This window comes from Pogoniulus pusillus, chromosome 24 (assembly GCF_015220805.1).
Source record: "Pogoniulus pusillus isolate bPogPus1 chromosome 24, bPogPus1.pri, whole genome shotgun sequence".
Taxonomy (NCBI): Eukaryota; Metazoa; Chordata; class Aves; order Piciformes; family Lybiidae; genus Pogoniulus; species Pogoniulus pusillus.
In genome coordinates this window covers 6,426,133-6,438,481 of record NC_087287.1, presented here as the reverse complement: position 1 = coordinate 6,438,481, position 12,349 = coordinate 6,426,133, and the positions used below count along the sequence as shown (strand labels likewise).

At 55.7% G+C, this 12,349-nt stretch overlaps 1 protein-coding gene across 2 annotated transcripts in view; it reads right to left on the bottom strand.

Annotated features, from left to right (window-relative positions):
* Positions 1-12,349, bottom strand: part of LSP1 (lymphocyte specific protein 1) — a 67,255-nt gene that overhangs the window by 39,708 nt on the left and 15,198 nt on the right. Inside the window, exon 1 of one of the 2 annotated variants that reach the window (XM_064163179.1) lies at positions 10,850-11,177. The exons of the other annotated variant lie outside the window; for it this stretch is intronic. Within the exon in view, the coding sequence (XP_064019249.1) occupies positions 10,850-10,914 (65 nt within the window). The 5' untranslated portion in view covers positions 10,915-11,177. Of the gene's footprint in view, positions 1-10,849; positions 11,178-12,349 lie in introns of those variants that run through there. 2 annotated transcript variants of the gene reach the window in all.

Sequence of the window (12,349 nt, the reverse complement as noted above, 5' to 3'; positions counted from 1 at the left end):
TGTCTCCTGAGCTCGCCGGGGTACTGGGCCAGGAGCGGGTTGACTTTGGTCACTGCCTCTGCCGGGTAAGCTGCCCCGCAGAGACAGGGCTCATGAGGGAGAGCTGGGCTCAGGGGGAGCCATGCTCCACTCCTGGCATGATGGGAGCTGCAACTTTAGCTTGTTTCCTCTTGTCCTATCACTTGTTACTAGGGAGAAGAGACTGACTCTCCCCTGGTTTCAACCTCCTTTCAGGCAGCTGTAGAGAACCAGAAGGTCCTTTTCTCCAGGCCAAATAACAACTCCTCACCAGCCCTGTTCTCCACACCCTTCACAAGCTCCATTGCCCTTCTCTGGACCCACTCCAACACCTCAACACCCTTCTTGGAGAGAGGGCCCCAAAACTGAATCCAGTACTCAAGGTGTGGCCTCACCAGTGCAGAGTACAGGAGGAGGATCACGTCCCTAGCCCTGCTGTCACAGCCTGGGGTTTATTTCAGCCTGGTCCCTGCCGAGATGGTTATCCTAGCTCTGAAAGATCAGCTTGGCAGCCACAGCCAGACAGAGGTGCTGCCTGAGCCTCTCCCTCCCATACATTCATGTCATTCCTCAGCTGCATCGCCCTGTGCAGAGTCCAGCCTACAAGGCTGGAACAAGAATGGGGAGGCAAGGAGAAAAATGCCTCTGTGTGCTTCACCCTCAGCCTTCTTCTCATACCAAGCATCCCCACCCGGAGCTGCAGAGCCTCAGCCCTATCTCCTCCTTCCTCCTGTAAATCACAGCTCACCCTCAAGATGCAAACAGCAGGACAGAGCCACTTCCCACCCGGAGCCTGTCCACACCAAGCCAGGGGAGCTGGGCAGGGGGGGAAGGCGTCACACAGAGGGTGATAAGGACAGGCCAAGGCATCTGAGCAGAACATGATACAGCCCAGGCTGTCACCCAGCAGAAGGGGAGGGAAAGCCACAGGCAGCTCAGCAGAAACTTATCTCCTCCTGCAAAAATGAAAGCAACTCTTGGTCTCTTGACTGAACCTTGGGCTTTCTCCTCTGCAGCACATCCCATTCCTGCCCCAAGGAGGATGTGTGGATGTGCAGCCACGTGCCCCACTCAGCCTTTGTTCAATTCCCTGCAAGGATTGACCTGTCACTGCCCTGTGCCAGCCAGAGGAGCTCCCAGGCTGCTTCCCCAAGCAAAACAAGAGTCATTTGGGAAAGGCGGTGGCAAACAGCAGGAGGAAAAACTTAGAGGAGGGATGTGGGCAGGGCTGGTCCTTCATCAGCAGGCTTAGGGTCAGGTCTAAGAGGGAGATGTTAGGGTTTGGTTGGTTTCGGTGATCTTAAGGTCTTTTTCAACCAGGTGATTCTATGATTCTAGCAAGAGCCTCATGAGTTCTTCCCAGCAAGAGTGATTGGCATTGGAATGGGCTGCCCAGGGAGGGGGTGGAGGCCACCATCCCTGGAGGTGTTTAAGAGGAGGCTGGATGAGGCTCTTAGTGCCATGGTCTGGTTAATTAGAAGGGTTAGGTGACAGATTGGACTCGATGATCCAAGAGGTCTTTTCCAACCTGCTGAATTCTGTGACTCTGGTCCAGCAGCTGTGAACATGCCCCTAAGCTCCTCATTCAAACAGCTTCCAAACACCTCCAGGGAGAGTGACTCCACCACTTCCCTGGGCAGCCTGCTCCAGGGCCCGAGGAGCCTTTCAGTGATGACTTTTTTTTCCTTACATCCAACCTAAACCTCCCCTGGTGCAACTTGAGGCCATTTCCTCTCGCACTATCACTTACTACCCGGGAGAAGAGGCTGGTCCCCAGCCCACAGAGGCACAAGGCAGCTGATGGGAACGACTGCTTCAGTTTGTTAGTGTTGGTGTTAATCACGGCAGGCAGAACCCCAATGAATCCCTTCCAGGATGATGGATTGCACCCCCAGGACCGTGGGTGCTCAGCACACAGATAGGCTGCGGCAGTAATGGATGAACATCACCGGTCAGGAATTTGGCCGGGGGGGAAGGAGGGGGAAGGGATTTGAGCCCTCTCAGTGCTCCATGGTATTCAGTAGGTGTGAGAAATGGGTGCTGGATACAACCTCGACCCAGGGCCCTTTCTCACGGCCTCTCCATCTCAGCCCCAGGGCCGCAGGAGTGGGAGTGCTTTCCGAAGGGCAGGAAGTCTGCGCTCTGTTTGTGCAAGGCAGGAGTGTGCTGGGGGGAACAGACCTCTCCCGGAGGCTGAGGCTGCCTGACCCAGCTTCTGAGTGTGCTTCCCGGCTCTCTCAAAGGGAAGGAGAGGCTGAGGGAGCTGGGGGTGTGCAGCCTGCAGAAGGGGAGGCTCAGAGCAGAGCTCATTGCTGTCTACAACTACCTGAAGGGAGGCTGTAGCCAGGTGAGGTTGATCTCTTCTGCCAGGCAAGCAGCAACAGAACAAGGGGACACAGCCTCAAGTTGTGCAGGGGAGGTCTAGGCTGGATGCTAGGATGAAGTTGTTGGCAGAGAGAGTGATTGGCATTGGAATGGGCTGCCCGGGGAAGTGGTGGAGGCACCATCCCTGGAGGCGCTCAAGCCAAGCCTGGATGAGGCACTCAGTGCCATGGTCTGGTTGATTGGCCAGGGCTAGGTGCTAGGTTGGACTGGATGAGCTTGGAGGTCTCTTCCAACCTGGTCGATTCTATGATTCTGTGGAATGAAGCCTCCACAGCCTCCCTGCCCTGGCTACCCTCATCCTGACACAGCCATGATGGAAAAGAAGCCAGGGAAGGTGAGCAACAGTCTTACCCCTGCTTCCAAATGAGACTAAGAGTGAGAGAGTTGGGGTTGATCAGCCTGGAGAAGAGAAGGCTTCAGGGCAGACCTTTCAGTGCTTTAAGAGGCCAATAAGAAAGCTGAGGACAGAGTTTTAAGCAGGGCTTAAAAAGGGTAATGGTTTAAACTAAAGGAGGGAGACTCAGACTGGAGAGAAGGAAGAAATGTTTGACATTGAGGGTGGGGAGACCCTGGCACAGGTTGCCCATAGAGCAATGGGCATACATGGTGACCATGGGCATAGTGGTGGTAGCTGCCCCATCCCTGGCACCATTGCAGGTCAGGTTGTTTGGGGCTCTGGGCAACCTGCTCTAGTTGCAGATGTCCCTGCTGAATGCAGGGGGGTTGGACTAGATGGCTTTTGAACCTTCCAACCCAAACCTTTTGATGTCTCTGTGGTTCATACCAAACGTGCTGCTTTTTATAGCACCACTGCTTTGGCCTTCAGTCCTTCATTTTGCAGCCCTTAGGGTGACCTGGTCCCCCCCAGTCCCAGCAGCAGGAGGGACTTTGCTACCCAGGAACTGGCAGGAGGCAGTGGGGAGGCCGTGGGAATGTGCTGCTCTGCTTCCCTGGGAATGCTGAGGCTCCTCATTTATGGACATCACTGAGATGTGCTGCAGCAGGACTCAGTCAGCAGCAAGCCCTCAGCTCCTGCTGAGCTGAGGCAACATCTCCTCATGAGAAAAACCCAGGGTCTGCCCCAAAATACTGATCACAGCTCCTGGGCTCAGCCATCTCAGCCTCTTGCCAAGGGACAGAGACAACTGTCAGCCCCGGTTGCCCTATGCCCACCATACAGCTGAGAGATGGTGCTGCTGATGTTTGGTGCCCAGCTGAGTGTTCTTCCTCAAAGGAGTGAAGTCATACAAACAGTGGAAGAACAGCAATGAGTCTGGAAGCTGAACATTCATCCCTACACACTGTCCCAGCTGCAGACATCAGCAGCACCATCCACAGAAACACAGAATCATAGAATCAGGCAGGTTGGAAGAGAGCTCCAGGCTCATCCAGTCCAACCTAGCACCCAGCCCTGCCCAGACAACCAGACCATGGCACTAAGTGCCCCAGCCAGCCTCCTCTTAAACACCTCCAGGGACGGTGACTCCACCACCTCCCTGGGCAGCCCATTCTAATGCCAATCACTCTCTCTGACAACAACTTCCTCCTAACATCCAGCCTGAACCTGCTCTGGCACAGTTTGAGACTCTGTCCCCTTGTTCTGTTGCTGGTTGCCTGAGAGAAGAGCCCAACCCCACCTGGCTACAGCCTCCCTTCAGGTAGTTGTAGACAGCAATGAGCTCTGCCCTGAGCCTCCTCTTCTGCAGGCTGCACACCCCCAGCTCCCTCAGCCTCTCCTCACAGAGCTGTGCTCCAGGCCCCTCCCCAGCCTTGCTGCCCTTCTCTCAACACCTTCCAGCACCTCAGCATCTTTCTTGAATTGAGGAGCCCAGAACTGAACACAGCACTCAAGGTGTGGCCTGAGCAGTGCTGAGTACAGGGGCAGAAGGACTTCCTTTGTCCTGATGGCCACACTGCTCGTGGCCACCTGGGCACACTGCTGGCTCCTCTTCAGTTCCTCTCTACCAGCACCCTCAGGTCCCTCTCTGCCTGCCTGCTCTCAGCCACTCTGTCCCCAGCCTGTAGTGCTGCTTGGGGTTGTTGTGGCCAAAGTGTAGAACCCTGCACTTGGCCTTGTTCAGTCTCATCCCATTGGCCTCTGCCCACCCATCCAGCCTGGCAAGGTCCCTCTGCAGGGCTCTCCTACCCTCCAACGCTCCACAGCTGCTCCTAGCTTGGTGTCATCTGCAAACTTACAGATGCTGGACTCAATCTCCTGGTCCAGACCATCAATAAAGACACTGAACAGATATTGGATGCATCCAGAGAAGGAGACTCCACAACCTTTCTGGGCAGTAGCTACCTCCCAGGCATCAAACCATGTCCTGGCATCCACCACACCCTCCCAATAATGAAGTCACAGGAACATGCAATCATTTTTGCTTAGAAGAGCCCTTTAAGACAATCAAGTCCAGCTGTTAACCCAGCACTTCTAGGTCCCCTTTCAAAGCACCATGCAGCCTTCCCAAGCTCTTCAAGCTCCTTGTTCCCAGCTCAGCACTCAGGAGGTCAAGAGAGAAACACTGGAGTAGAATCTTCCCTGCTGAGCCACATTCTGGCAAGCTCCAGGAGGCACAGCGTGCGGGCAGAAAGAACAGCGTCCCGCAGAGGTGGGCAGAGCCTCCCCCTCCCATCAAACTGGATACTGCCCTCGGGACATACTCCAAAGTTCAAGGAGGTTGGGGAAGTTTAAAGCTACTCCTTTGCTGGGGCATGGCCAGAAAAGGGCAATGAAGCTGGTGAAGGATCTGGAGAACAGGTCTAGTGAGGAGCAGGTGAGGGAACTGGGGTTGTTTAGCCTGGAGAATCATAGAATCAACCAGGCTGGAAGAGACCTCCAAGATCATCCAGTCCAACCTAGCACCCAGCCCTGGCCAGTCAACCAGACCATGGCACTAAGTGCCTCAGCCATGCACTTATTTGGCTCCCCATATTGATGACTCCACAGAAGATGAAGCAGCACAAGTCCCATCCTACAGAGAAAATCCTTTGGTTTATCAGCCAATCTAATTTTGACTCATTTTCTTCCCCTGAGCCTTCTCATGTTTGAGATTCAGTTCCCCTTCCCCACAGCATTATTTGCACTTCAGACTCCACAGTGTGGCAAAGATGCAATTAGAGCTGCTTGTTTGTTTGTTGACAGTGCAGCCACCACGCTTCAGAGCCCCTGCCCTGGGCCAGGTCCCTCATTATGAGCAGCAAGGAATTTGTCCTTTCCCCCCAAACAGATCAGAGCTCCCTTCCTAATGACACCAGAGAGCCTCTCACAAAGCAGCTCAGAGAACCCACATCCCTCTCTGCAAACCCTTCAAGCTCAGAGAACCCACACCCCTCTCTGCAAACCCTTCAAGCTCAGAGAACCCACATCCCTCTCTGCAAACCCTTCAAGCTCAGAGAACCCACATCCCTCTCTGCAAACCCTTCAAGCTCAGAGAACCCACACCCCTCTCTGCAAACCCTTCAAGCTCAGAGAACCCACACCCCTCTCTGCAAACCCTTCAAGCTCAGAGAACCCACACCCCTCTCTGCAAACCCCTCACAAGGGAGGTTCTCCTGCCCTACCTGAGTAAAGCCTCACTTGGTTCTGGTATCTGGCTCTGGGTGCCCCAGTTCAACACAGACAAGGACCTACTGGACTTTTCCCACTGAGCAGGTCAGAGTTCCCTTCCTAATGACACCAGAGAGCCTCCCACAAAGCAGCTCTGAGAACCCACATCCCTCTCTGCAAAGCCTTCACAAGGGAGGTTCTCCTGCCCCTCTGCCCTACCCGAGTAAAGCCTCACCTGGAGTATTGTGTCTGGTTCTGGGTGCCCCAGTTCAACACAGACAAGGACCTACTGGAAAAGAGTCCACTGGAGGCTGTAAGGTTGTTCAGGAGCCTGCAGCACCTATGCAAGGAGGAAAGGCTGGGGCAAATGAGCTGGAGAAGAGCAGCGTGAAGGGGGATCTTCTCTTTATCAATATCTAAAGGGTGGGGAGTAAGAGGACGGGGCCAGACTCTTTTCAGTGGTGCCCAGTGACAGGACAAGGAGAACTGGGCACAAACTGGAGCCCAGGAGGTTCCATCTGAATAGGAGGGGGAAACTGTGCTGTAAGGCTGCTGGAGCAGGCTGCCCAGAGAGGTTGTAGAGTCTCCTTCTCTGGAGTGAGTCCAACCCCACCTGCCCCCCCTGGGCAAGCTGCTGTGGGTGCTCCTGCCCTAGCAGTGGGGTTGGTCTGGATAATCTCCAGAGATGCCTTCCCATGACTGCTGTGCTGGGATTCTGTGACTCCCCCCATGGCTGCAGACCCCATCCAGGCACTGGCTACCCAGCTCTGGGGATGTGACAGGCACAAGCCACCAGGGCATGTCAGAGGAGCAGCATCAAGCACGGGTTCCCACTAATCCAGTTTCGAGGCGAGGCTTAGCCGGTTTCCAGAGAGGCTGATTTGTAGGTTAATTAAACAGCCATCTTCTTTTGTGAAGCACTCGATAAATAGAGGGAGAGTAAAATTCCAGCAGGAGCTGATAAGGAACTGAATGAATGGACATGACAGGCACTGGATCCCTATCTTACTTACAGGAATTCATTAGGAGGATAAGGAGAAAGAGAAGGCGACCAGGAGATAAAGCAGTGTTTGGAGAGGACTTCAGAAAACACAAACTCCGATGGGTGTGTGAGGGATCACAAAGGGATCAATCTTCCCCTGGGCAATATCCTGAGGCTGTGCCCCAGGAGGGGAGTGCCTGGGCATGCGGGGCAAAGGCAGGGAGGTAGATAACCCTGCAATCCCCATTCTTCTCCCTGCCTCTCCCAGGTGGTTGCTCAGACGCTCTGCAGTCCCAAGGCATAACCCTGGGCTCTCTCCAGCCTCCAACCTAAACGGCTCCTTCCCACCTGCACCTTCTGCAAAGCCAGCGAGGAACAAGGCAGCCTCGTTTTTTGCCTCTTCTATCCAGCCCAGCTGCAGGCTGAGAGGAGGTGAAGGATGCTCCCCAGAGTGCTGACTCAGCGCTTCAGCCTGCAGTGCCTCTGACACGGCCCAGTGTTCGCCAGCACATCCACACACACGCACCCCCGAGCTCCATGTGCACTAAACCTGTCAGCAGGGGGGGGTGGAAAAGCCATTGCATGCAAGTTGGGCTCCTGGGATGGATGTTTAGGGCTGATGGCAGCCAGGCACTCCTCCTCCACACAGGCAGGGGTGCTCAAGGAATGCATGGATGTGACTTAATGACCCTGGTGGTCTTAGGTTGACAACTGGACTTGATGATCTTAGAGGTCTTTTCCAGCTGAACCAATTCTATGATAGCTGAAGTTTTGTCTCAAGCATAAAGCTGGATGCTTAAGTATTGGGTCTTGGCTCTTCAACCACCAGGCTCTTACACTGGTGTCAGCTCAGGCTCCCTTAACCCAGCTCTAGGACAGCCTGGCAAGCAGCTCCCTGAGCTGAGCCATGCTCCAAGAAGGTAATTCCCTGATTGTCCTGCTGATGCTCTGCAGCAGGGGCAGCCAGGTGAATCTGGGCATCACACTGAAATCCCTGGTGCTCACGAATATGGCTCTGAGCAGCTGCTTTCACTCTTGTGCTCCAGGTCACCGATGCACCTGGGGACCTCCAAAGAGCCTAGGAGCTACACAGTGGCTGCTCTGCCTGCAGTCACCTTGGGACAGACAAAAGCAGAGCACAGCAATCTTGACAGCAATAGATCTTCAAGTCAGAAGCCTCAAGTCATTAATTGACTGAAGGAGCTGGTGCCTGCACAAGAGGTGGAAGGGCTGGCAGAGGAGGAAAACAGCTCTGGGAGAAAACACAACTGCCAAACAGGCTGTGCTGTGCTCAGAGCAGGTCCTGCCTATTCTCCTGTCTATTCCTGGGAGCGTTATTGGGGTTATTTGGGTGTAAAACATGGAGCAGATCCCTCAACACATCTTCACACCCCATCTCCCTCCTCATCTGTAAGCAGGACGGGGAAACAGAGTCACAAAGGCCAACCTCAGCCAGATTAAGCGTCATAACCCCACTCAGGACAAATGTCATCCCAGAGTTCCTCTGGCAAAAGTCCCTGTGAGTTGCTGAGGCACCAAAAATCCCTTTTCCACAGCAGAAGGAACTTGGAGATAGCATTAACGACAGGAAAACACCCCTGGCTGGGGCTGTGTGGAGGACAGCCCTTTTCTGTGCATGAGGCACATGTGCTTCCCCTGCTCCCTCACACCTTGCCAGCCAGCTACAAGCAGATGATTCCCACCCCAGTTCATTTGCCTGGCCCTCCTCAGTGCCAGCTGGCCCTGGATGCAAGCTCATCTCTGCCTGATGCACACCCACACAGATCTCCAGCCCTCGTGAGCCCCTGCCCAAGCCCTGTTCTCAAACTGGGATGCATAACCAAGATCCCAATGCACTGAAACTGGGGAAAGAAGGCAATGGGCCAAACAGGAGATGGCCAGAGAAGGCAGCTCCTCCTGCACACTCTCCAGCCCAGGCAGCTATGCACCCAGGGGTAGCTTTTCTGCAGGCTTCACCAGGTCCAGAACGGGGCCTGGGAGAAGGCAGAAGGAGCTGTCTGGTTGTGGGAGCCAGTTTCACTTCCAGGTTAAAAAAACTAATTTGAGAGGTGAGGTTTAGAGGATGCATCACCAGGGAAATCCCACATTAACTGGAAAACACCTGTCTAAATAACCCCCACCCTGACATCTGCCATTCTGTCATCTTCCACCTCCCAGCTGCAGACCAGCAGGCACGGTTGAAGCAAGCACAAGGGAGCCAAGAGGTGCCCAAGACACAGGATACAAGTCCAGTACTCCCTAATTACACCTCTCACACATCCAGCTCCTCAGTTATATACAGAGAGGTGAGGAGTGCCTCCCTCCATCCCAGTCAGAGCCAGCAGCATAGCACAAAACCTTCAGCCAGAGGAAGATCCTGGAGACCCAGGGAGGAAAATTACATTGGATCCCTGGAAGTGTTTGAGACGAGACTGAAGGAGACTGTGAGCAACCTGGTCTAGAGGGAAGTGTCCCTGCCCAGGATTTGGAACCAGATAAGCCCTTCCAACCCAGACCATTGTGTGATTCTAGGCTTTCCAGCCTCCTGTGAAGAGCAGAGTGTCCACATGGAAAGGAATCCCAGTGCCAGCAGACAATGTAGCCATGCTTCCCAGATGAGGAATAGGAATGAACCCACTGGAAGCATCCACCTCCCTACCCTGGCAATTGTACTTGCAAGGGAAAGGTTCAAAGGTTCAGGATGCAGTCCAAAAAGTGATGCCAGCTCGTGGCATCCTGGGAGGATCTGGACCATTAGAGAGCTCTGGATTGGGAATGCACATCCCAGACTGCCCAGTGTGTATTTCCCACCAGAAAAATCATCTCTTTTTTCCTAGGCAGAAGCCCTCAGCGCTCAGGGACACAAAAAAGACACAACACTGAGATGTCTCTCGCACATAGGGATGGGGGGAGGGGGCGAGGGGGAGTCAGGCAGCTCAGGTGCGTGTCACAGCACAGTTGTGCTCAGCTCTTTCAGCTGGGTGCTTCTGGAAAAGCCATCAGTAAGTTGAAATCTGCTTTTCTCGTAGTGCTTTTGGGGGAGGAGGAGGAGGAGGAGAAGGGAGGGGTGATGGTGGTGGTATCTATTTCCCTTCCTCCCAACGCATCGCGCCTGCTGGAGAAAAGGGCTGAGAAAGAGATTCAGCCTATTTAAAGGGGCACGGGAACGGTCGAGCCGGACCACATCGCCTTTCTGCACACACACCGGGCAGCACCCAGCCGGGTCCCCCCAGTTCGGGCAGCAGATAGCCCGATGCAGGCTCCCCCCTCCAGAAACAGCATCCAGCTGGGTCCCCACTCCGCCAGTGCAGGCAGCATATAGCCTGAAGCAGGGACCCACTCCAGAGACAGCACCCAGCTGGATCATTCCGATGAGGGCAGCACCCAGCCTGAAGCAGGGTACCCCCTCCAGAGACAGCACCCATCTGGGTCCTTCCAATGCGGGCAGCACACAGCCTGGAGCCGGGTAGCCCCTCCAGAGACAGCGCTCACCCAGGTGCCCCCAAAGCGGGCATTACTCTGCCTGGAGCCAGGTCCCTCCTCCGCAGACAGCACCCATTTGGAAGCTGGGTCCACCTCACGGGCAGCACCCAGCCGGGAATGGGGTTCCCCCCTGCATCGTGAGCAGCATCCAGCCTGGAGCTGAGCCCCCACTCCCGGGGACAGCACAGAGCCGGATCCCCCTATCGCGGGCAGCACCCATCTGGGAGCTGGGTCCCCCCCTATCGCGGGCAGCACCCATCTGGGCGCTGGGTCCCCCCCTACCGCGGGCAGCACCCATCTGGGCGCTGGGTCCCCGCCCGGCAGCAGCACGCACCGAGGGCAGCATCCAGCCGGGGACCGGCGCGCCCCCACCGCGGGCAGCACCCACCCGAGTGAGCGCCCCCCAGCCCGGGGGGCAGGTGGTGTCTGCTGACCTGATGAGGTTCTGCAGGCCCTGCTTGCTGGAGTTCCTCCTGAGGATCACGCTGCTGCCGCTCATGGTGAGCAGGGCCGAGGGGCTGCTGCCGCCCCTTCCCCAGCGCCGCAGGCGGCTGCCCGCTCCCCCCTCGCCGCCTTCAGGAAGTTCTGCAGCCGGGTTCCTTTTGTTTCTGCGACTCCCCCCGCGCTCCACACCCCCGGCTGGTCGCCTTCACCTCCACCTTCTCCTCCTCCCCGTGGAAGTGTCAGAGGAGGCTGAGCCGGCGGCGGGTCCCGCAGCACAAAGCCCGGCGCTCCCCGCTCCCACCGAGGGGGGGTTTCCCTCGCCCTCCTCTGCTTTAACTCCTCGCTCCCTCCTTCATCATCTCCAGCCCCCTCCTCCTTTCCTTAGTCATTCCCTCATCCCCCCCCCCCCCTTCATCTCATTCCCCACCTCCCCTCTCCTTCATGCACTCCCCCCCCCCACCTTTCCCACCGCTTTCCCGATCACACAAAGCAACTCAGGAGCACAACCCCAGGTTGGCAACTTGCGCTCTGAGGGTTACAAATCACTCCCGGTCCATTCGCAGCAGAAGGCTTCTGCAAAGGGCTCACCTCCAAACGGTGCCCTGGCAGCTGGAGGTGAACCCAGGGGCACACGAATGTGGCTGGGGCTTTGTGCCGGGAAATGCTGCTCTGGAGAGAAATCTTCTCCAGGGATGGAGACAGCAGCTGGATCTGTGGGGAAGCCACTGGGCTGCAGCCCTGGGCAGGCAAGCAGCCCACAACCTGCTTTTGCTCCCAGAACTTCCCCTCACCTGCTCAAGAGACCAACCCTCCTGTGCCTCCACAGACACCAAAGTGGGCAAGAGGGGGAAAAAGGCAAGTCCAAAACTCTGGCTTGCTTCCACGAAACACTGACATCTTGTGAGATGGAAGAAGTGAGTGCTTGCTGAAGGGCTAACAACACAGCTACCTGCTCTACCAAAATGCCTATCCACCACGGTTCAGGTGATTGCTCTTTGTGCTACCTGTCTCATCATGGGAGCACTCATGGAAAGAAGTAGTTCTCTTCCCTGATCTGCACCTCCTGGTCCACTTGTGAGGAACAGCACTTCTGCCATACCAAACTAACAAGTGACTGGACCTGTACCCAGCAAGTTCCAGCCCTGCTTCATCCTTGAACACAGCCTGGACATCTTACCCTATGGCATGTGGAAATACTCCTCTGGTTGTCTCTAAGATGGGAGCAGAGTCACACAGCCTGGTAGGGAGCTCTGGAGCTTATCCAGCCCAACGCCACTGGTAAAGCAGAGGCACTCACAGCAGCTTGCCCAGGATCACTTCTGTACTGTAAGGGTCACAGAGCACTGGAACAGGCTCCCTACGGAGGTCATGGAGTCTCCTCTGGAGCCTTTCAAGGCCTGTCTGGATGTGCTCCTCTGTGATCTGTGTTAGATAGGATTGTCCTGCTCCGGCAGGTGTTTGGAGTCAATGATCTCTTTGGGTCCCTTCCA